The sequence below is a fragment of the Trematomus bernacchii genome, unplaced genomic scaffold (assembly GCF_902827165.1).
Source record: "Trematomus bernacchii unplaced genomic scaffold, fTreBer1.1, whole genome shotgun sequence".
Lineage (NCBI taxonomy): Eukaryota > Metazoa > Chordata > Actinopteri > Perciformes > Nototheniidae > Trematomus > Trematomus bernacchii.
Window position 1 is genome coordinate 3,642,811 of NW_022987547.1, and position 22,610 is coordinate 3,665,420.

The 22,610-nt window shown below is 43.6% G+C and overlaps 1 protein-coding gene across 3 annotated transcripts in view; it reads right to left on the reverse strand.

The window, feature by feature from the left end:
- Positions 1 to 2,954: 2,954 nt before the first annotated feature.
- The window catches only part of znf462 (zinc finger protein 462), a 45,401-nt gene continuing 25,745 nt past the window's right edge, over positions 2,955 to 22,610 (reverse strand). For all 3 annotated transcript variants that reach the window (XM_034123090.1, XM_034123092.1, XM_034123091.1), the window contains exons 4-13: positions 17,326 to 17,460; positions 15,330 to 15,736; positions 14,104 to 14,222; positions 12,289 to 12,486; positions 9,565 to 9,820; positions 9,304 to 9,443; positions 7,955 to 8,178; positions 6,174 to 6,480; positions 5,337 to 5,475; positions 2,955 to 4,222 (exon numbers count right to left, since the gene is read on the reverse strand). In XM_034123090.1, coding sequence (XP_033978981.1) covers positions 4,003 to 4,222; positions 5,337 to 5,475; positions 6,174 to 6,480; positions 7,955 to 8,178; positions 9,304 to 9,443; positions 9,565 to 9,820; positions 12,289 to 12,486; positions 14,104 to 14,222; positions 15,330 to 15,736; positions 17,326 to 17,460 — 2,145 coding nt within the window. In that variant the 3' untranslated portion in view covers positions 2,955 to 4,002. The remainder of the gene's footprint in view (positions 4,223 to 5,336; positions 5,476 to 6,173; positions 6,481 to 7,954; positions 8,179 to 9,303; positions 9,444 to 9,564; positions 9,821 to 12,288; positions 12,487 to 14,103; positions 14,223 to 15,329; positions 15,737 to 17,325; positions 17,461 to 22,610) is intronic.

The following is a 22,610-nucleotide window of genomic DNA, read 5'->3' on the forward strand; positions in this document are numbered from 1 at the left end:
GGACATGAGTCAGCTAGCTCTCAGAGGGATCTAGAGGTCGACTGGGAACCCAGATGGTGCCTTAGCCTAGAAAAAGGACCAAGCAGAAGACATTTGTTTCCTTGTCTCTTACTTTGCCGTGTTTTTCTTCACAATACAAGCCCTGACTATTATTAGTAGAGAACTGCATCATTTTCCTTCACATGTTTAAATATTGTACAACCACATTGCTCTTCCTATCTGCTCATTCCTATTAAAGTACAAAAAAGGAGATATTTTTCATTGTAACCGGACATTGTACAACAGCGTGATAATGTTGAATTGGGGACTCAAAAAGCCCCTAAGGGTTAGCTATCATCTTTAGATTTCTTTTTTTTCTTATTCTTTTTTCGAAATGAGAACACCTAAAGAAAAAAGGGGTTACAGTATCCTTTCTGAAACACCACGGTTCAAACACTTAACGAGTAGTTTTGTTTTCTATACATGGCTGCAAACATGTCGGTTCCTGGTTCAAGACCCAAATTTCTCATTTCCCATTTCCATTAATGGTTCAATGCTTAGGAAAGACAATCACAGCAGAAAACACAGCGTGCTTGGTAAATATTTTGGTACCAAGAACACAATTACATTAATTGTGCTCTTGTACAAATTTGATATTGTGGTTATCAGAATTTTTAAAGATTGTTTAACGTTGCTTATTGTTCTTATTTGAATGGGACACAAATTTTAAATAATTGCTATTCATTATCTTATAAGGCTTTAGGGCATTCAAGCAGCAACTTCCAACAAATACAATCTCTGCCTTTTGTCAGTATCAACAATAATAATGACATCTTTATCTAAAAAGAAGCACACACACATATGCAGGTTATGACATTTGACCTATTAAGCAATTTAAAAGGGGGTTAAGTTGGGGGATTTGATACCTTTAAATCAATCTTCAACATACAGACAAATGTTTATGTACGCTAAAACACCTAGTCACATTTGTCTTTTCAGTGTATCCTATCATGTTAAAACTGGAACACAAACTGTAGAAAAACATGTTTGTGGTGTCAGTCATAAGTTTTTGAGGAAACGTCTCAAGCCAAGATTTGAGTTTAATGCTTAATGCCAGCCTGTCCGTCATAGTGAGCTGAAAAATCTGAATGTGGGCCATGTAGAGGGACCTGGATAGAGTTGAGGTAATCACCAAGGCTAACTGCGAAATGCAGAGAAACCTGTCAATCAAGCAAACATGGCTCCACCTATACCCAGTTCAGCATGGAATTTCATTTGTGGTGCTCACAGCATTAAAATAAAAACAATCACATACTTAGCAGCATTTCTTTCCATAAACAGCATCCCCTTTCACTTCACACGGTAGAACAATGAGAAGACACCATCCACAGTTTTCATAGGGACTATTGTATTTAGTAAAAAGTAGTTTAAATGAAAACTGCTATATTTTTATGCTGTTAGTATTACAAAATAAATTCCATATAACTGAACAAATCTCACAGACGAAAATCTCAGAAGCTTGGCAAATAAAACTAAAATATCTGCATTGCAGGGGCAGATGATATTTATCATTTTTGTTTTCTTGTCCAATCGACACTTTGTAACCTCAACATCCTCTTTGCGCTACCTGGTTAGATGCTCTACCACATTTTTTGTGCTGCTGCTCACTGTACAATTAATTGAATCCAATTGAATCCAATCTGATTAGTTTAAACAATCACTTTCAAAATGGCCACTAAGGCACACTTTTGAAGTGAACCTACCAGCTGAGGCAACAGATATGTGTGGTTTTAGCATTGATTTCCTGGTTACTTCCAACCAGCTGACATTATTTTAAAGCCATTTAGTGGCCATTAGGGGAACTGCATTTTAAGGCACTAAAGCAGTGGCTTTAATACTCAGCCGTATATCAGCCTCCTCCTAACTTTACATTAAATTGTCATTTGCGTAAGCACATACAGTTTTTTAACGGAGCCGGTTTCTGGCACATCCAATTATTAATTTTGCACTGAAAAGACAAGTGTAATCTGTATGGATCAAGAAAAACTGTAATTATGTTGTAGACTAAGGCCCCGTTTACATGCAGACGGTTCGGGTTGTATCTGCTACTTTTTTCTATCGTATAGACGGTTCGTTCACACGAGGCCGTAACGGAACCGCGGAAACGGACCCCTCAAACGATAACGGGTCCTAAGGTGGGTAGATCTGCGGACGGAACGCTCTGGGGGGTCAAACGGCTCTGTGTGTACGCCCTATACGCCATAGCCCCGCCTCTCCCCACCTCTCCTGCTCACCCCTGTGTCACCCGCGTCATTGCTGATGTGTTTCGCCAACAACAACAACCGAGTCAGGTCCCGGTATCTCGCAGGACTGTGCACCCAGCAGGAGCCTCCAGCTAGATTTGATCGATATGGACATAAACGCGAGTGAAGTCTAATCGGACAGGAGAGAAAGATCAGAGATCAGCTGCTGCTGACGGAGACACGCAGCTCTGCATGATCACCTACAGCTCCGCCCGCTGTGATGGAGCGATGAGCGGAGCAAAACACACACTTCAAGTTAGATCACCCCCCTTAGCTATTTTAATTACCTCTCAAACTACCTAAACTAGTTATAAATATGTTTATTTTTACTGTCGGGTCACTCATTACTGGATCAGCCAGCTGCATGAGACGGATACTGACGGGCTGTCAGGAGAGGGGGAGGAAAAGAGAGACTCCGTTTATTATTCTTATATTATTATATAGTCGTTATCAATTTGTTTTAAAGCTCAATAAATAACAAAGAAGACCTTCGACCGGCACTTTTCAAATTTTGTCCGGAAGATTTCAACTTTAACGGACATGTTGACTGGTGAAAAAAACAGAAGGGCAACCAGGCAACCATGGCAACCATGCTTGGGAGGTCTTCTTCGCTGCTTTTGGTGTATTTTGTGGCGGAAGTACAGCGCCACTTACAGGCCCGGCATATGTACAACAGCGTCTCCAGCGGTCTCGTGTGGACGGACACGTTTATTGAGCCGATTGCGTGTGAACGGAAGACTTTTTTGATATCGAATTCGGTTCATTTTCGTTTCCGTCTCCGTGTAAATGGGGCCTAACTCTTGCTTTGCTCATCAACAGATACCAACTGTATGTCACATGAATTCAGCCATGACACTTTAAAAAATACCACTGTTGCTATAATGATCATCTGTGCAAAGGTTAACTGTGATATAGTTTAACCTGGACTAAAGACAACATGATAGCTCACAGGGAACGGGAGATTTAAACGGTTTCAATTATTTGATCAGTGAAATTACTGGACAATAAACAAGGCAAAATGCAAAGGGTGCCACAGGCTGAAGGCTTATACGTAGTATAATTTTAAGGGACTAAAATATAGCAATTTGCTACAAACATTGGGGAAAAGTATTTCTACAAATGAAGGAAAGATGCTTTGTGGTTTTACTAAAATAGATAAGGTGCAACTCTTTCTCAAGGAACACTTCTACACATTTAACACAAGGCTAGGATGAAGAAAGTTCAACAAGACATGAGGAAGGAAGCTCTACAGTGGGCCACGGTTTTAAATGCTTTCATATCTCGTTTGTTCCTTTTGGGTACATTTACAGTACCCCTGTTTTAGGGGATGTGTAAAAGGTGCTTAAAATAATAAAATACTCAAATTTAGTTCATAATTTATAAATAGCTTGGTTTCACTTATGTGGGATCTCTTACTGTAGGTAGATTTGACCAGAATGTCAGCAATAAAGAGTTCTGTTCACTATTGGTTACCAATATATTAAGATCTGTCCTAGGGGACTGCCCATTTAAAGAGCTCAGCCGTTTTATGCAGCACAATCTAATACTTAAATATGTAACACCTAAAATCTAAGTAATGCGCCAACTCAAAAGCAGTCACTTTTTTTCAGGTTCAATCTTTTTTTTTTCTTTAAAAGTTTTATTTTATGATGCAACTCAGTGCTGATCTTACTCGATGTTATCAGTTTCTATCACAGTATCCCAAGAGGCTACAATCAGTTCAAGCAAACTGTTGATCCTTTTTGGTGTCAAGCATTTCTTTGTCGTCCACGGACTGGCTTGGACTTGTCAGTGATAGATCAGCGGTGTTCGCTTCCTCAATGCTGTTGTTGGACAGGTCCAAGCCTGTGTCCAACAGAACAGAGGAGCCAGTGGAGGACGAAGCTGAGGCCTCCATCGCAGAGGTGGTGCTGGTGTCCATCTGACTGTTGTTAACCGTCCTAAGGGAGCAGGAATAAATGCTTTTAACATGTGGATCGATGTGAACAAATGTAAGGCTACTAGTGGGGGAACCAATTCATAAATGCAGATATACACTAATGAAATAAATGCATACATATGCAACACATATGAAACATATGCCTTTGAGGCTGCACTTTGAGCTAAATGCTAATATGCTCACAATCAGAAGTGCTTTATTCATCCCACAAAGGGGAAATCTACATTGTTACAGCAAAGTATAGAAAGAGATGAAAAAAAAGTAGAACACTATTATATAAAGAGGCATGCACATAGTATTTAAAAATGACAATGTCAATATGCTCAAGTTTACCAAGTATGTTTATGTTCATCTTATTAGTTTAGCATGCTAATTAGCCCTAACCACAAAGCAGAGTCCTGCACGGGTCTGATTTTCAAGACCCGCTCCCGCCCCGCACCCGCGACGTGCAATACCGAACCCGCCCCGCTACCCGCACATATTGCCAATTAGTTCCGCAACCCGACCCGAACCGTTGGCACAAGATCCGCAACCCGACCCGAACCCGCATATATATGAGCAGTGAAAACGTGCAATTATTAACACACGCAGTTGCATATTTGTCTCAAAAAGCGTGGGATGTTGGTTATTTTCTCCATCTAGGATGACACCAAAAGCCTCCAAAAGTTGGATTTCGCTCTTGAGGAAGTGTTATTGAAAATGCTGTATTCTCCGCTAGAGAGCTTCACCTCAGCCATTTCGAATGTGGCGCGCTCAGCAGCAGGTTGATGCGCTGCAGAGGTTATGATTATGCGCAGTCCCGCGGGGGAGAGGTCTGAGGATTTAAACATTAAACAAAATTATTATTATTTTAATATATTTATTATGCAACACCCGCGACCCGACCCGCATCATCTTTGTTTTACCCAGAACCGAACCCGGAAAAAAGCGTTTGAAAAAATACCACCCGCGAATCACTTTTTTTGCGGGTCACCCCGACCCGATGCAGGACTCTGCCACAAAGTACAACTGAGGCTAATATGAATGTTGTGAGTCCTCACTTTGAAAGGAAAGTACACAAACTCAAACACAAAATGAAAAAGTAGAGAATTAGAGAAAAAGGAAATAATACTAACATGCCGTGTCGCAGAACATGGCGTTCCCACTCGAGGCTGTTGGTGAAGCAGCGGCCACAGAACTCACAGGGAAGACGCTTCTCTGCCCCGCCCGGCGCAGAACAGCTGCTGCTGCTGCTGGTGGGAGAAGCAAGGACTCCTGGGAAACAGAGTTCAAATGATTGGTCAGTTTCAGAACAGTGATTTAACACAAGTGTTGATTTCCAATTTGCTCTACTATTTTAAAACAATGGAAATATTTAGCGATCTAGTTTTTTATTATCAGGCAATCAGTATTACATACAAAGCAATGTATTATAAACTAATGTCTTCTCTTGAGAGCAGGTGTGATCAGAATTGATTAGCTATAGAAACACTTTTTCCTTCACTGAGCTACCAGTCAAAATCTCTCGGTGAATAATAAGCCAGAAGAATGGAATACAAAAATCAATTTAAATACAAGACAGTAGCCATTTTGGAAGAAAAACACTGCTCATGAAGAATAGCTTAAGCACATTAAAAAAAGAAGTAATCTATGGGACTCCCACTAATCTGGCAGTATGATTGCTTTCTTTCTTATTGCCTCCAATTTATTTGGCTTAAAATTAGACACAGGAGATTTTTCACACACTTCACATTTGATATAAAATGAGTGTGAACACAACAGAAAATGGCTTTTCATCAGATAGCCATTTAAAGTTCAATCCCAAAAGCTTTTGTAAAGAAATATATTTTGTGATATGCCCTTACAGTATGCAGGTTGTCCTTTAGATATAGACTATCAACAGAGTGAGGATGAACATGAGTAGATATTATGTAGAACAGGAGAGCAACATAGATCACTTCATTTGTATTTACCTTGTTGGCGAGGCTTCTCCTCATCCAGCCCTCTGACTTCATCTACATCTTCTTCGTCCTCCAGCTCATCTTCCTCTTCCTCTTTGATGCTGCCCTCCATAACGTCATCATCCATCTCTCTCTGTTCCTGCTCCATGTTCTCCATCATGTCCATGTCTTCATCCTCGTCCTCGTCAGCTATTTTTCTGCCTCTAACCATCTCAATGATTTCTCGAGCCTCCTCCTCCTCTGCGCTGCTTCCTTGTTCCTTTATCATATCCAGCTGGTCCAGGTTGACCCGGCCCATCAGCTCGAAGTTCCGGATCACCTGATCAGAAACAGGAGGCAACAATCAGTTTGGTATAGTGCGCTCTGGGCAGTATTCATCTTGGAGAAATCCCTGTTTTTATCTGGGGCAACTTTCTTTTGCCTTAACAGGTGAAGGGACACTATATTTGCACAATGCATTACATTCACGTGTTTTCAGGTCTTCCTTCTTTAAAGTGGACCTATCATGCTATATTTGAATAATATAGTGTAGGACCATACCTATATAAGGCATATTTATACTTCTTTCTTTTTCAAAATACCAAACAGATCATGCATTTTAGCCATGCCTCATTTTGCTCAATTTGCACTTTTTTAGCCCTGTTTTTGCAAGGGCTGATTCTGTGAGAACAGCACCATCTACTGGCCTGGCATATGTACTACAGCGTCTCCAGCGCTTTCGAACGGCAATGGCCGTGGCTGTCTCCTCCTGATTGGTGGAGTTGGCCCAATAGCCGTAGCGCCACTGTCCTGACGTCAGGACAGTGTTCAAATCTGGATCAGTTTTTATCAGATCCGTTGCAACCCCTTTTTTAGAGATTTGGGTATGGAGGAAAATAGAGAGGGTTGTGTTTTCTGACACTTGGTGAGTTCCCTGGAACACCGGGGACACATATTCATGTATAAAAGACGTACAAAAGTGCATTTTGCATGATAGGTCCCCTTTAAGTAATAATCTTAAAAAGTCGATACATCAAATAACAAACTCTCTCGAGCCAGAGCCATACATATATGCAAACAGAGTTAGGTTTATATATATACTGTATGTGGTCACAGCTGTTTGTCTGTGTGAATTGCACCACATTAGGGTCTCAGGATTGTAAAGAAGTGTTTGCGTAATTTATTCATTTTTTGATTTTTCCAAGCTAAAAGTCCAATGCATCTGTCTGGTGTGCGATAACTTTGTAGTCTATGTGACCCTGGTCTACAGAAGATTATTACTAATATATCACTACCACTGCCAGGGCAAATAACTTCAAACACTTGCTGAAGAAAGGGCAAACAAAAAGCCTGTTCCTGTGTCAGTTAGTTGTATTTTACTGCTTATTTATAGTTTCCTTGCCTGATTACATATCATTTCTTTAAAAGATACATCAGTTATTTTAAAGGTTCTGTTCGCAGGATAATTAATATGTAATTGCTGATGATATGTCTGATTTGGTAGTTGTAAATTGGATTTGTCATAATATGTTGACACTGTAAATATGAGTGAATTGACAAACAATTACCATAAACCAACAAAAGCCATAAATAATTATTGAACAGGTTATATTGAGTGTGCAAACTGCAAACATCTTCTGTTACAGGCGTTAAGCAGACCGATGAATAATACTTATGGGTTAACCACATCATATAAGGCTCTCTGTCTGAGATAAGGCAGAAAGTCTCTAATTATATTCTAGAAATCAATTATGTTAGGCTTATTAATCTAAATCTAGTTACACCAAACTAGTCTAAAGGATATTGACTCTCACCTTGTGCTCCAGGCGCAGATGCTCCTCTAGCTGGCTGCGTTGACTGCTGTCGTAATAGCAGAGCTGGCACTGGTAGGGTTTGATCTCAGCGTGCTTCTGCAGGTGCAGCTGCAGGGCCTGGTCACTGGAGCATGTGAAGGTGCATTTGTGGCACCGGAAAACGAGGCCCTGCAAGTGGCGCGACAGCTTGGAGCGGCTGACCTCCAGCGGAGCCACACGCTCCTCTGGTGGAGGGAGAGGGGAGCAAAGTGGGCTATTAGGTGGAGAAAGACATCCTACATACACCAGTGGCGAGCCGTGAGCTTTATACCTAGGCCCTCTGTCCCCCACCCCTTCCCTCGAAAAAAAGACTTTATTACGTCACAGCGTATACTTCAGCGGAATATCAAAACAACGGCCCAGGGTGCAAAACGCATCAATGACAGCGACCCTCTACCACACAAAACAACACCTGTGAACCCAATTTGTGTTCTTTGACATTGAAAATGATATTGCATTGTGTTTGTTACTTTCATTGCAGTTGTATGTCTTCAGTGTAATTTGGCATGCTTTTATTTTGAAGGCGAGTTCACGCTGTTGACAGGAAGTTGTTGTTGCTATGGAAACAAGAACAGTTTCACAGCGGGCGGAACTCGTCATAAAGTCCGCGATAATAAAACCCACCCATTTAGAGGGAAGATATGATTGGTCAATTGTACTGTCATTTGACATTACTCTCTCGTTCAGTTACTATAGCGGGTCCTCTGTGAATCGCAGAGAGGCCCGCTATAGTAACTGACATTCAAACAGAGACTGAACAGGCAGATTCGAAGGATTTATTTCTTTGGAAATGTTATTTTATTAAATCAAGTTTTTTTTCGGTAAAACTAATGAAAAATATAACAAAAATAATATTAAAAAAATATATATTTAAAAAAATATATTTTTTTTTAATGTTTTTAAATATTATTTTTTGGAATATCTTAGGCCCTCACAGAGGGCCTAGAGGGCCCTGACGGCTCGCCACTGACATACACAGAAAGTAAGTTATCCTAGTGGCTTTTTGTGGTAAGGTCAAATGCATGGTTTTATTTAGACTTTAATGGCATCTAAAGGAATAGTTTGACATTTTGAGAAATACTTCTAAGTGCTTTCTAGCCCACATTAAGAAAAGACGATTGCTACCACTCATGGTAAATGTGTTTAAGCCAGTAAGCGCAGACACTTCATGCCACTCCAGGAAGTCACAGGAATAGTCCAGGAGCAGCTTTTTCCAGTCTTTATACGAAGCTTGATCTTTTCATTGTGCATTTCTCAAAACGTTTAACTAAGTTCACTCTGTTTCTGATTCCAGTTTGCATGCTGCGTACCTCTGTGCAGGACAATGTGGTCAATCATATTGCTCTTGTGTTTGGTGTGGTAGAGGCAGAGAGGGCAGCGCAGGTCTTTAGGGAGGTTTTCAGGTGCATTGTTGTTGTGACCGGCCTCCACATGCGTAGTGAAGGTATTCCTGAGATAGATCCAGAAGAACAGAAACAAGGATCATTCAAATATTCAGGATATTTATCCATTGCTTTTACATTTAGCGGTTTACAGTTGTATCTCGGTAATTGTATTTCCTCTTTACTCACTTGTAGCAGGTGAAGAAGGAACAGTCTTTGCACTTGAAGAGCTTCTTGCCTCCGTGGCGGTCCCTGTAGTGCCGGCGCAGGCTCTGCATGTACCCAGAGCTGAACTCACAGAACTCACAAGTGAGGATGCTGTCTGGTCGATTATCCGCCAGTGTTGAGCTGCCAGGTGTCGAGCTGGAAGACTTCTGACTGCGGGCGGCCAGCTGGTAATGACTGAGCTGCTGACGGACATCCGCTGTCTCCAGGTATGATGGATCTTAGAGAGGGGAAATGGAGAGAAACGTGTTCATTATTATTTTGTCACATACAGTACGTATTCAAGTGGGAATAGAACAGATAAAAACAATGCCTTAAGGATTAAACTTTAGTTTCCAACCTTTTTGGCCTCTTACACAAAAAGCAGAATCTACTTGGGGCCACTGCCATGTTTCAAATGTTATAAATGGTTAGTTCTACCAAGGAGACATCTCCCTATAAATGTCTCAGATGGTTCCATTTAAATGTGTCTTTGAGGCCCAGAAAAAAACAAAACCCGATCTTTCAAAGAATAGAGAAAATTCCCAAAAGTTAATGCAGATTTATGTTGCAGAACCTTATTTTTTCTTCATTTGTAATCCACAAATCCTCTAATGACCGCTGAGATGTATCTTTTGAGGGGGCCCATCTATATTTGTAGTAATTTATCACCTCTACTTCCACCAGTTATAGCAGTAAAACACTAAAATAAAAGCAATGTTTCAGTATTAACAATCAAATAATGTAAAAATATAATGATCTATCAGTCACAGGGAGCACATTATGAGTACTTTAGATACTTTAATTACATTTAGCTGACAATCTTGATGTACTTTCACCTTTTTCTTTTCAATGAAGGAAATGTTCTTGTAATTTAGTATTTTCACATACTTATATTGGTACACTTTTACTTAAGATCTGCATCCACGTCTAGTCAGTAAATGTGTTTTTGTAACAAAATGTCATCTTCTCTGCTTATTTAAAAATAAGCTAGGCACTAGATTGCAACCCACAAGAGTCACTGTACATCTGAAACTCCAATATTCAAATCCACAGTTTTGCACAGCAGGATGGAGTTTAACCTACTTTATCGATCTCCTCCTCATTAATCTCCTTTTTATTATTTTTGAAAGATGTCTGATTATTGCTTCTAAAAACGAAATATTATGTAATATAGGTTTTATTTAATAAAAGACTGGCCCCACTCACATAAAGAGTATAACTATGACTGCCATCACGTGTCCCGTACCTTTTACCCTTCTTATTCCTTTTCTCAAGAGTCTATAATATCAGTGAGAGAGAGCTCATCTTCTCGGCCTACTTTGAGCGTCCAACACATCAATAAATAAACCACAGTGACACTAATAGAATATCTATCCATGTGAAAAATGCCTCATTCAGCACTCAGAGTATGAGAAAGCTTAGAATAAACTAATAACCTTTCTTATAAACTTTTACTTTACAGAATGCTTCAGATCGAATTTCTTACTTTTGCAGATGGTAGAGAGAAATTCACACAAATCAAACAATGCCTCAATTTATTCATGTTTTTACTATCCTCTCTGCATTGTGGAGATGTATGGAGATGAGAAAGCAGATGGACAGCAAATAATGTGTCTTTTTGAAGGGCTTAGGAGCCAAAACTGTCCATTACATCACATCAATTAAAGGTGGAATATACTTCTGAGAGGAGAAGATAGGGGAGGAGAACGCCTTAAATATATTTTAAGGATAACCTTAAAGCAGCAAGAACTTGGGTCTTATATGCACACTTTTAGAGCCAATCAAATCTAAATCTTTTCAAAACAAATCCTGTATTCCTTTTCAAATATCAGAATTGTAGACATCCGACTGAAGGTAGCTAGTTTTGGCATGCTGGAGAGACATTCAATATGTCAGCTCTGCTCTCTCTCAATGCTTCTCTTGTCTTGGTAGGGGCCCAGCCGACAGTGGTGGTTGGTGCAATGAGGAATGCTGCCCTGCTTCAGCTCCAGGGAAGATTCCACCGCTCCAGCAGCAAGGTGACAGCTGCTGCCAAGAACACTCTGCAAGCTGTGCAATGCACCGCCACTAAAACACCTAAAACATGGCATCACATCAAGGAGCTAGCTGCTGCAGCAACCTATGAGAGGAGGCCTCTGTGATAGGAAGGAGTCAGTGATCAACATCAAAGAAGACTGAGGTAATCAAACCTCAGCAGTCAAAACCTACATTCTCTTATTTATTAAACCAATTTCCGATACGTAATCATTGAAACAACTGCTGTTTTTTTCCGTATTTATCGCTAATGTGATCTGTTACCCTAATAAAAAGCCCCTTTGATAAAAAGGTTGAACCAGAAAATGTAGATGTTTTAGTCCTAATGTGAATGAAAGAGCTATTAAGATTTAGTTGATTACATTTTTTAAGCTATATTTTCAAGAACATGACGTGTATCATATATTTTCAATATGGCTGGATCTGCAATGATAAGTCAATTGATCTTATAAATATAAGATAAATAAAATAAATATACTGTACATGTGTTACTATACAGGCTTATTTCTAAAAACACAGCATTTGTTTCCATCAAATCCTCTCAAGGAGTTAACACCTGTTAAGAAACTAGATTCTGCTTTGATGCTAGATTGAGCTTTTCCAAATCTGGCCCTGACAATCCTATCCTATGATCTCATCTCTATTAAAATGACATTACGCAGGATCTCTTACCATCCGGGTCCAAGGGAGTCTGCTCTGTGTTACTGGCCGGTCGGGGGGGCCTGGGGGCTCCGTGAGCAGCCTGGGTAGCAGCACGCAGTTTGGGGAGGGTCAGCGCCTCGCCGTGGTCCATCAGAGAGTGCTCCTTCAGCTGGCTGATGGTCATAGAGGAGAAGGGGCACGACAAGCACTTGTATGTGTGCTGCTCACCTGGAGGAAAACAGAGAAATGTAAGTAACAGAATCTGAAAAGTCTTTATAGAAAACATTGCGATAATAAACCAATCCAGCACCATAAAGAAAGCTATTCCTCTCGGAGCCAATCTGCAACAAATGTCACTTAGTGCTCCTCGTAGTCTAATTAGCCTGATTTTGACTGAAGAAATATCAAGCTGCAATGTTTATTTCATTGTCTTGAGGTATCACACATAAACATAATCCTTTTTCCAATACCCCAACATGCACTTCCCTTGTAGGCAATTTGGAAAGTGTAGTACATTGTTATACTGCTTGTTGACTAGTAAAAAAAAAAACTTTGAATGTAAACAGGGATATATTGTAGTTTCAAACTGCCAGAGGTAGGTGAGTCTTACATTATTGAGGAACTTTCACCATAATTAGCATGAAGGTAGGTGTGCAGGTTGGTGAGACGTACACATAGGAAGGAATTTTATACAATGCCTTCTTTTCATTTCAAACTCACGATTAAGAGCCATGAATACTGACCGCTTTCTTTGATTTCATGCCATTACCTTATGTGACTGAGCAGCTTTGGCAACTGTGTGTTTAGCAGCTTTGATAAAGTTTTGAAAGCACCGAACAGTGATTTATAACATCTTGCTTCCTGCAGCTGTTTAATAAACTTGCTTAACAACCCTAATGCAAGCAGCATCCTGAAGAGATGCACCATTACAACCAAATCGGATCTGATAGTAACATAGCCAACCAGAAGTGGTTTATTAGGGAAAACTACTTCCTAATTGAACTATTTCTGGTGTGCATCAATCCAAAGTATCTCTAGCTTGTTGGACTGTTTTCAGGGACAAGAGAGGGAAGCACTAATCCAGGATATAAATGTGTGGGTCTTAACAAAATCTAAAAAATCTCCAAACTCCACTTTTCAAATGAAATCACAACACAAAATTGGTTTGTGCGAATAAACCACAGCAGTTGTTAACTCTCAGTGCTGCTATTGTTGCCTAAAATCAGACAACTGAGAGCCCTCAGATGCCCCTTGAAAATCTGCTTTTCTAGTTTGCCAGTTCTGAGATTGTTCCTTTTGCGTATGCATTTGGTTCCCAAGTAGGAGCTTTTTTATATTTGCTTGAATGTGAATGTCTTTGTCTGCCATCTGGCTCCCTCAACAGCAACAAAACGATCATAGGCGAAAAAGAAATCGCATTTAACCACGGACACATGTAGTCATGTTCCTTTGTATCGTGCCGAGTCCTTCATCACTTTATTCCCAAATAAACATAATTAACGATGAATTAATCTAGGCTATTTGTGCCTAAATCCAAAAAGGATTCTTTTTGATGAGCTTAATTAAGTGTATTTAATGTTCTTGGTGAATGGTGAAGCTGCTCCTCCACAGCTGGCCATACTGGGCAGGATAAGCTAAGTCAAGCACAGCATCCTTATGTGGAAGATGATAAACAAGAGGCTGCTATTCTGGCCCGGCAATGCCTTGTTAGTCACGGCTGTGTGTGTGTGTGTGTGTGTGTGTGTGTGTGTGTGTGTGTGTGTGTGTGTGTGTGTGTGTGTGGTGTGTGTGTGGTGTGTGTGTGTGTGTGTGTGTGTGTGTGTGTGTGTGTGTGTGTGTGTTTACCTGTGTGTGCCTTATGCAGGTGGCTCTTCAAGCGACTCACGTAGGCAGATTTAAAGGGGCAGAGTTTGCACTTGAAGGGTTTGTGGTGGCCGTGGTGAGACTGCACATGTCTGTCCAGACTGGCACAAAAAAAACAAAGCAGAAGGGAGGATATGAGATAAGAGGATAAAAGACGGGGAACAAGTAGATGGAAGGAGGAGAGAAGGATGGGAGATAAAGAGAGAAAGTGACAAAAATAGAGAGACAGCATACACTGATTTCTACAGCAGGCTGTTTTCCGCAGCATCTAAAGGGCTCTATTCTGTTTACCTCATAAACAACAGCCACACATTTCCAAAGACTACAGAACAAGGAGCCGTGGGGTGAACTCATCTACCCACAATCCCTTGGTGGGAGGGAGCGTGTGAGCGCCTGTGGGGGCAGTGGCTGTGTTTTTAAAGCCAGACTCCTAGGTGGCATGGGAATGCGGCTTCTTTCTGGGTCAGGGCACATACAGTACAGAGGGATTACACCTGGGAGCTCAGAGGAGAGGAGGACTCTCGCTCTGTGTCTCTGTGATGGATACGACAAATCACACTAACAAAATGTTTGTCTCGCTGTAATGTTTGTCTTACTCTCCAAGGAGGCAGGAGATCTGAAAAGATTGAGGATTCAAAGGGATTTCTACAGGGTTTAAAATTGTGGTCTGTGAAAATGGAGTTTAACATCCAGTTGTTTTGCAGCTGGTCTACGATTGCTTATGTGTGTAAGGATAAGAGTTTAAAATGCACTGCTTTTATTGTTTATACAGCTTATATAATATATGTTCTCTAATAATCTGCATGAGGGATTCACAGGAAATGAAGCATGCATGTAATCCAGTATTATTGTTTGTAATTGTATCTCATTATATCACCCTCACTGTTCCTGAAGCCATATCACAGCAGTTTTGAGTTATGCCTACTGCATATAAAACATTCCCTCAATTCAATTGGAGCTCCATGGGATGGCTTTTATTTTGAAGCAGACACAGCGGACTCAATTTGACTGATATTTAAACAATTTAATTTACACTAACCTTGAAAGGTATAGTCAGAATACATCACTGGATAAACACGTTGAAACAAATAACATTATGTCAAAATGTATGCGTTTAATTCACTCTTTATAGAGTCTCATCCTATACACAGGGGGCAGTAATGTGAATACATTGTTAGGATTGTGTACATAGACTCCTCTCTACTCACTTATGTCTGAAGGGTGAGACGAACTGGCAGTACTGGCAGTTGTATTTGTCTTCTCTGCTGAACATTGCCATGGCTGAGTGGCTCCTCTCATGGGACCTCAGTCCCTGCATGGACATGAAGACTCGGTCGCACTGGGCACATGGGTGACCCCCCGCTGCTAATCGGTGCTTCAGTTCGCCCTCTGACACCACGGCCCTCGCCGCTGCCACCAGGGCCGCTCCTCTTCCTCCAACGGCCTCCCTCTCTGTTTCCAGTGTCTCTGCGGCAACATCAACAGATTCTGGGGAAACCATCATGGAGGGCGAGGGCCCCTCGAGGCCGTCAGCTTCAGCTGCTTCTTCCTCCTCCATGTCACCATTCGTCAGGGTCTCTGAAGGCAGGGTCAAGGGGACCTCGCTGACTTCCTGCTGCAAAACAAAGAGGAGAGGTCTCTGTTGATTTTGTCTGTCACAGCCTTTTTGTTATGCCAACCCACAACAGGGCAATGAAATGAGAGAGATTAAGAGTAACAATTTATTTAGATTGTCCAATGTTGATACTTAATCAGCTTCCAGATGACAAAAATAGCTGAAGTATCACTTAGACTCTGCCGCTCAAACCGTTTTTCCTAAATCAGGCAAATCATGTTAACAGCACATAAGCGACAGTTAAGCATCTGTCTAACACCTCTGGTTCTGCCTGTGCTCTATCAGCACAATCATTTCCAGTTAAGTGTTAGTTACAGCTCTCTCACTCACCCTGTGTAATGTCAATTGGATGCATTTGTGCTGAAGATCAACATGTGGTTATATTTTTGACTTCAAAGCTTGTCTATGCAACATCTGTTGTTTTCCTAAAGCCGCTAAAAAAACCTGTCCAAAATACTTTAATCTGGAGTACGAGCCTCTTAATGAAAGTGTTTATAGTCCAGGACAAATTATGGAAAAACATGACCGGGTCTGGTCAATTATAAGCAACCTTTAACAGTCATTTAAAAACAACTGAAACCCTGATCTGACACTCCCCCTAGAAAGGAAATTAAATGACACAAAACTTCATATAACAAAACAAATAAGGACCTAAAGCAGAAAACCTTGCACATTCGCACACCAACAAACAATCTAACTGCAAAATAAAACTCCTCCGTCCATTTCCTCTTCCTTCATCTGCTGGAGTGCTGGCTGGTTTCCGTTGTCACAAGTAGACGGACAATCACTGTGACTTTTTTATTGCCTCGAGGAAGCTCATTGGCTCTGTGGAAGGACCTGACCCTGCATTTCATGTGGCCATAAATAAGATGTGGCATCCAAAGGCCCAACCTTTCCATCCAGTCTGCTCTGACTGCACTCTCTTCATCCAAATGCATCAGAAACAATTGCATCCCTGGAGTTTAAACTGTAATCATGTCACTGTGATAAGCTACTCTCATGTTCACCTTCTTCAAAACATACAGTATCCTGGTAGAGGTGATCAAAATACACAACACAAGTACTCAATATTTTGTAGCAGGCCTCAGTTGCAGAAGTGAGTACAGTACATGTTATAAGAGGAACCAGGCCTATGTGTGGATGAGGCGTTGGATCTTCAGGCCTGTTCCTCTCTCTGGCAGCCTCAGTGGAATACTATTGTTTGAATGGTAACCCGCCGCTGCCCTAAAAGTTATGGCTCACTACTCTGTAAACCCCCCCCCCCCTTACTGCAATGGGACAGTGTTTGTTTTCTCTGGGGGAAGCTGACAGACTGTCTACCCTCCGTCAGTGAGAAACAAAATGGGAAACAGGAAGTCAAGTAAAACAGATCACTGCAGAGCATGTGGGATGAGGAGTGTGGAAGAGAAAAACCAGAGGGACAAAAGTGGGTCTCTCAAGTGTTATTAATAAAATATTATGTTGATATGGCTCTAAAATGTGTACACCAAAAATGACGCAGATTAGCTTAGCATCACGGCATTTAATTCATAGTATACAATATAGAAATAATATTATTTAATAATATGAATAAATCCAACTCCATTTACTTTGACATGTCCCTCTTTGACCTCTCCATACTGGACGTGCTTCCTCAGGTGGTTGCAGATGGCTCGGAGGGTGGGGTGCATCTCTACACAGAAGTTACACCTGAATCCTATGGGAGCTTTATTTTCAGTGCTTTCCTGTTCATAGGGAAAGAATGACAAACAATCAGTTGTTATATTCACAGTATTTGTTTCTTTCAGATTGACATCTTTTAAAAAAACATTTTTGAATCGATTTTAAGGACAATAACATTGTATAATCAAAACCATCTGATTTATTTAGTTATGGAATATACATGAAATGAGATTGCATGTGTTAACTTACTTACTATGAAACTATTTATAACACATTATAACTGTTTTTCATTTTTGTTGACAGTTGAAGGGCAATTTGAAATCCACAATTATCCTTGTTTTGTTACTTAAGGTACTACTGCAATGATTGTGTGTTTACTGTCACGTTATGATAAATTAACAATACTCTCAATGATTAATGATGTTGGTACAAAACCTTTGCAGCCCATGACAAGTAGTTAAGGAACAGCTATAGTATTATAGACAGTGGTAGCTTAAAGCGATAGTTACGTATGTAACTACGGTTCTATGAATACTGGATGACCGCCAGAGGCGGTGCTTTAGCACTGGATATCTTCTGTCTCGCGCATGCGTAGGTCGAATATTTATATCAACAAAGTCACGTGGGACCTCGTATGACCCCGGAAGGTATAAGTTCCGGTGTTGTCAACGAGTTCAGTTCTATGGAATCTTCTCGCGGAAACACGAGATTCCGAGTGACCAAGAACTCTGGCGGTCATCCAGTATTCATAGAACCGTAGTTACATACGTAACTATCGTTCTATTTCATACTTACTGACCGCCAGAGGCGGTGCTTTAGCACTGGATGACCTATACCAACAGAGTCACGAGGAAGTCTGAATACTCCCTCTATAAGGATGGCCTAGGCGGACTCTGCAGGAGGACCACACCCAGCGGGTGAGGGGCGGCAACATTCACCCTGTAGTATCTGGCGAATGTGCTCAGAGATGCCCATGTGGCCGCAGCCCATATGTCCTCCAGGGGCACACCTCTCAAGGTCGCCCATGACGTGGAGACACTCCTGGTAGAGTGGCACTTTACTCTGGGTGGCAAGGGACGGTCATTCGCCTTGTATGCCTGGGCAATGACGTCCATGATCCAGTGGGACAAGCGCTGTTTTGAGAGCGCACAGCCCCTTCTAGGACCACCGTAACACAGAAAGAGCTTTTCAGACTGACGCATGCCTGCGGTAGTCTGGACATAAGCTCCAAGGGCCCGCACCGGGCATAGGAGTCTTGACCTCTCTTCCCCCTCTCCTGATGGGGGGTCAAACCGTGCCAGCTGGATAGGCCGATTAAAATGAGAGCGTGCCAGCACCTTAGGGAGGAACGCTGTGTTCGGCCAAAGGTGACACCTGAGCCATCTGAGTTCCACCTCAGACACGAGCTGTTCACGGACAAGGCCTGAACCTCGCTTACACGCTTTGCTGAGGTGATGGCAAGAGGGAAAGCAGTCTTAGCTGAGAGCCACTTCAGTTCTGCCTGTAACAAAGGTTCAACAGGAGGCAAGCATAGGGCATCCAGCACCAAGGGCAGGTCCCATGTAGGGGCCCTTGGGATATTCGGGGGGCGAAGCCTCAGAGCTCCCCTTTAAAAAGAGGGATACCAGCCTATGGCTCCCCACTGTGCTGTTGTCAGCCCTTGCGTGTTGAGCTGATATAGCAGCCACATACACCCTGACGGTAGCGGGACACCGGCCGTCGTCCAGGAGGGACTGAAGGAACTTAAGGGTCGTAGGTACCGAGCAATATGCTGGGTCCTCATTTCGCCCTTGGCACCAGTAAAAAAAACAGTTTCCACCTGTTTTCGTACTGCCTACGAGTAGATGGTGCCCTAGCATTTGAGAATAGTCTTCCTGACAGACTCTATGCAGTCGCTCAGCAGTGGGTCGGGCCCTCCAGTGGCCAAACCCACAGCTGGAGGTGGCAGGGGTCGGGGTGCCACATCCGACCCTCCAACTGAGACAAGAGGTCCTTCCTGTTGGGGAGACGCCAAGGCGTCCCACAGCAGAGTCTGTGCAGCAGATGGACAGGCCCGCGCCTAGCTGGGTTAAACAAGGAAGTTTAACAGGACAGCCTAGCCAGGCGGCTCCTGCTAGAATCAAGCAACACGCCTACCAGGAGCGGGGGCGAGAACACTGCCTTCACTGGTTGAGTTGATAACGAATTCCAGATGCAGCGTAACCGGGAGCGGGTGCAAGAACACAGCCTCCACTAGCTACCTGCTGAACGTAAAGAGTAGAGCAATGCTCCTACTCGCCGAACACAGAGAGGGATGTAAATGTCCTACACCCACGTTACCAGCAGAGAGAGCGGGAGCGAGAGCACTGCCTTCACCTAGGTGGATTAGATAAGGACATTTAACAGGGCAGTTTAGCCAGGCAGCTGCTGCTAGAATGAAGCAGCGCGTCTACCAGGAGCGGGGGCGAGAACACCGCCCTCACTGGTTGAGTTAATAACGAATGCCAGATGCAGCGTAGGCGGGAGCGGGGTGCGACAACACAGCCTTCACCAGCTACCTGCTGAACGGAAAGAGTAGAGCAACGCTCCTACTCGCCGAACACAAAAGGGATGTAACTACACCCATGTTACCAGCAGAGGGAGCGGGAGCGAGAGCACTGCCTTCACCTAGCTGGAAAAAACAAGAAGTTTTAGCAGGACGGCTTATCCAGTCGGCTGCTGCTAGAATAAAGCATCACGTCTACCAGGAGTGGGGGCGAGAACACTGCTTTCGCTGGTTGAGTGACTGTGTCCAGAGCCACCCCAATGAAGGTTAGGCTCTGAGAGGGGTTCAGACAACTCCTCTCCATGTTCACCCTGAGGCCTAGCCGGGCGACATGAGAGAGAAGGAGAGCCGTGTCCTGGATCGTCTGTAACCGGGATGGTGCACAGATTAACCAGTCGTCTAAGGAGAGGGAGAGTCCAAATGGGAGCACCCTGAACTGGAAATGACGACCTCTGAAGGCAAAGCGAAGAAACTGCCTGTGATGAGGCACAATAGGCACATGAAAATAAGCGTCCTTCAAGTCGACGGACGTGAACCATTCCCCCCTGGCCACGGTACGAAGAACGTCCGCTGTGCTCAGCACATGGAAAGGTAAAATCTTTAGGAACTTGTTGAGTCCCCTCAGATCGAGGATTGGGCGAAGTCCACCGCCTTTCTTCCTTACCAGGAAGTAGGTCGAGTAGAAGCCCGGGCTGTGAGATGGGGTCCACAGGCTCGATTGCACCCTTGGCAAGGAGGACTGACAGCTCCTGGTTTAGGGCGATTTATTTTGCCGGGTCGCTTATGGTGGTCATTTTGACCCGGCTGAAGACTGGGGGCCAGCGTCGTAACTGAAGCTTGTACCCTTGGTTTAAGGAAGCGCTAAGAGCATCCTGCTGCAGGGAAGCTGAGAGGGCGAGCATGAGGTGCCTACACGGCCCATGCGCGCCGCTGCATCGTAAGCCTTAGTGAGCAGGTCATCAGTGACCCGACATTGGAGTTGAGGGCACCTGGCCTCCGACCTCAGAGCTTCGTCAGGGGAAACTATGAGGGAAGCAATGGTAGGCTCAACAGCCGGCGTGTGGTCAAGGCCAACTCTTGCCGCATCCTGCATGGCTACCAAGGCTCGGCCATTGGACGTAAGACTGTAAAGAGCCTTAGTGTCCCTCCAGCATGCATGTAACTCAGATACTCACAAGAGGGAGGAACAGTGCGGGTGGCGGGTGCCGGAGTGCGCCTAAAGAACGCACTGGCAGGCGCTGTTTCGGGCTGCTGCGCATCCAGCTACTGGTGAGCCAGTGCCATGCGAATGACGGTACCCATGGAGCCGTCATCTGCCTCCTCCGAGGGACCATGAGCTGAGGTACAGGAGCCAGGCCCAGAAGCATGGGATGGGCTCTCCCCGTCATACTCATTAAATTGAGTGGCTGAAGCTGCCATCGAGAACACATCGTCCTCTAGAACCAGCTCAGCCACGGGTGGATCGGGTGCAGCGGCGTGCTCTGTACGGCCACCAGAATGGAGAGCCAAGAGGAGTGACCTCATCTGGGCTAGCTCAGTAGTGAGTAGGTCCACCCTGGAGGACAGCCTATCAGGCTTAGTCCTCTTCTTGGGCGGTGCACCCGCAGCCTCTGCGGCCCAACGCCTAGGATGGGTAGGTTGGGCTGGAGTCGACTGTGCAGGGGGAAGGCCACCCTCAGTCAGTAGTTCAACCTCGGCTAGTCTAGCAGCTCTTACCGCACGAGGCATGATGGTGCAATTCATGCACGGGTCCTCCGAAAGGCCCTCCCTCAGATGCTCGAGGCCAAGACAAGAGGGGCAAAGGTCATGGCCATCCTCTGGTTAAAGAGGAGCCATACAGGTGTTAGAGCCGTTAGACCTAGCGATAGCTAGAGCACTCAGCTGACTGTAAATAACTGGGCCAGGAAACAAATATGCAGTGGAGGGGAGTGAGCACAATAGTAGTTAGCTTGAGCGTGAGCACTCTGCTAACTGGGGTGAGAAAAAATGAAGTCAGTTAATGGGTTTATGCCGTGAGAGGAGAGCGGGAATACTCTCTCCACTAGCGCCGTAGCGAGTTAGCCTAAGCGAGAGCACTCTGCTAACTGAAGGATGGAACGGGCATTAAACCAACTGTGTGCAGGGAGAGGGGAGCGGATTCACTCTCTTCACTAGCGCTGTAGCAAGTTAACTTTGAGCGAGAGTACTCAGTTAACTGGAGGATGGAACAGGAACCAACTGTGTGCAGGGAGAGGGGAGCGGAAACACTCTCTTCACTAGCGCTGTAGCAAGTTAACTTTGAGCGAGAGCACTCAGCTAACTGGAGGATAGAACAGGAACTAATTGTGAGCTGTGAGAGGGGAGCGAAGACACTCTCTTCACTAGCGCCGTAACAGTTAGCTTGAACGAAAACACTCAGCTTAACTGGACGATAGAACAGGTAAGGAAACAAATGTATGTAGTGAGAGGGGGGGCGGAGACGCTCCCTTCACTAGCGCCGTAACAGTTAGCTTGAACGAAAACACTCAGCTGACTGGACGATATAACAGGTAAGGAAACAATGTATGCGGTGAGAGGGGGGCGGAGACGCTCCCTTCACTAGCGCCGTAACAGTTAGCTTGAACGAAAACACTCAGCTTAACTGGACGATAGAACAGGCAAGGAACCAAATGTATGCAGTGAAAGGGGGGGCGGAGACGCTCCCTTCAC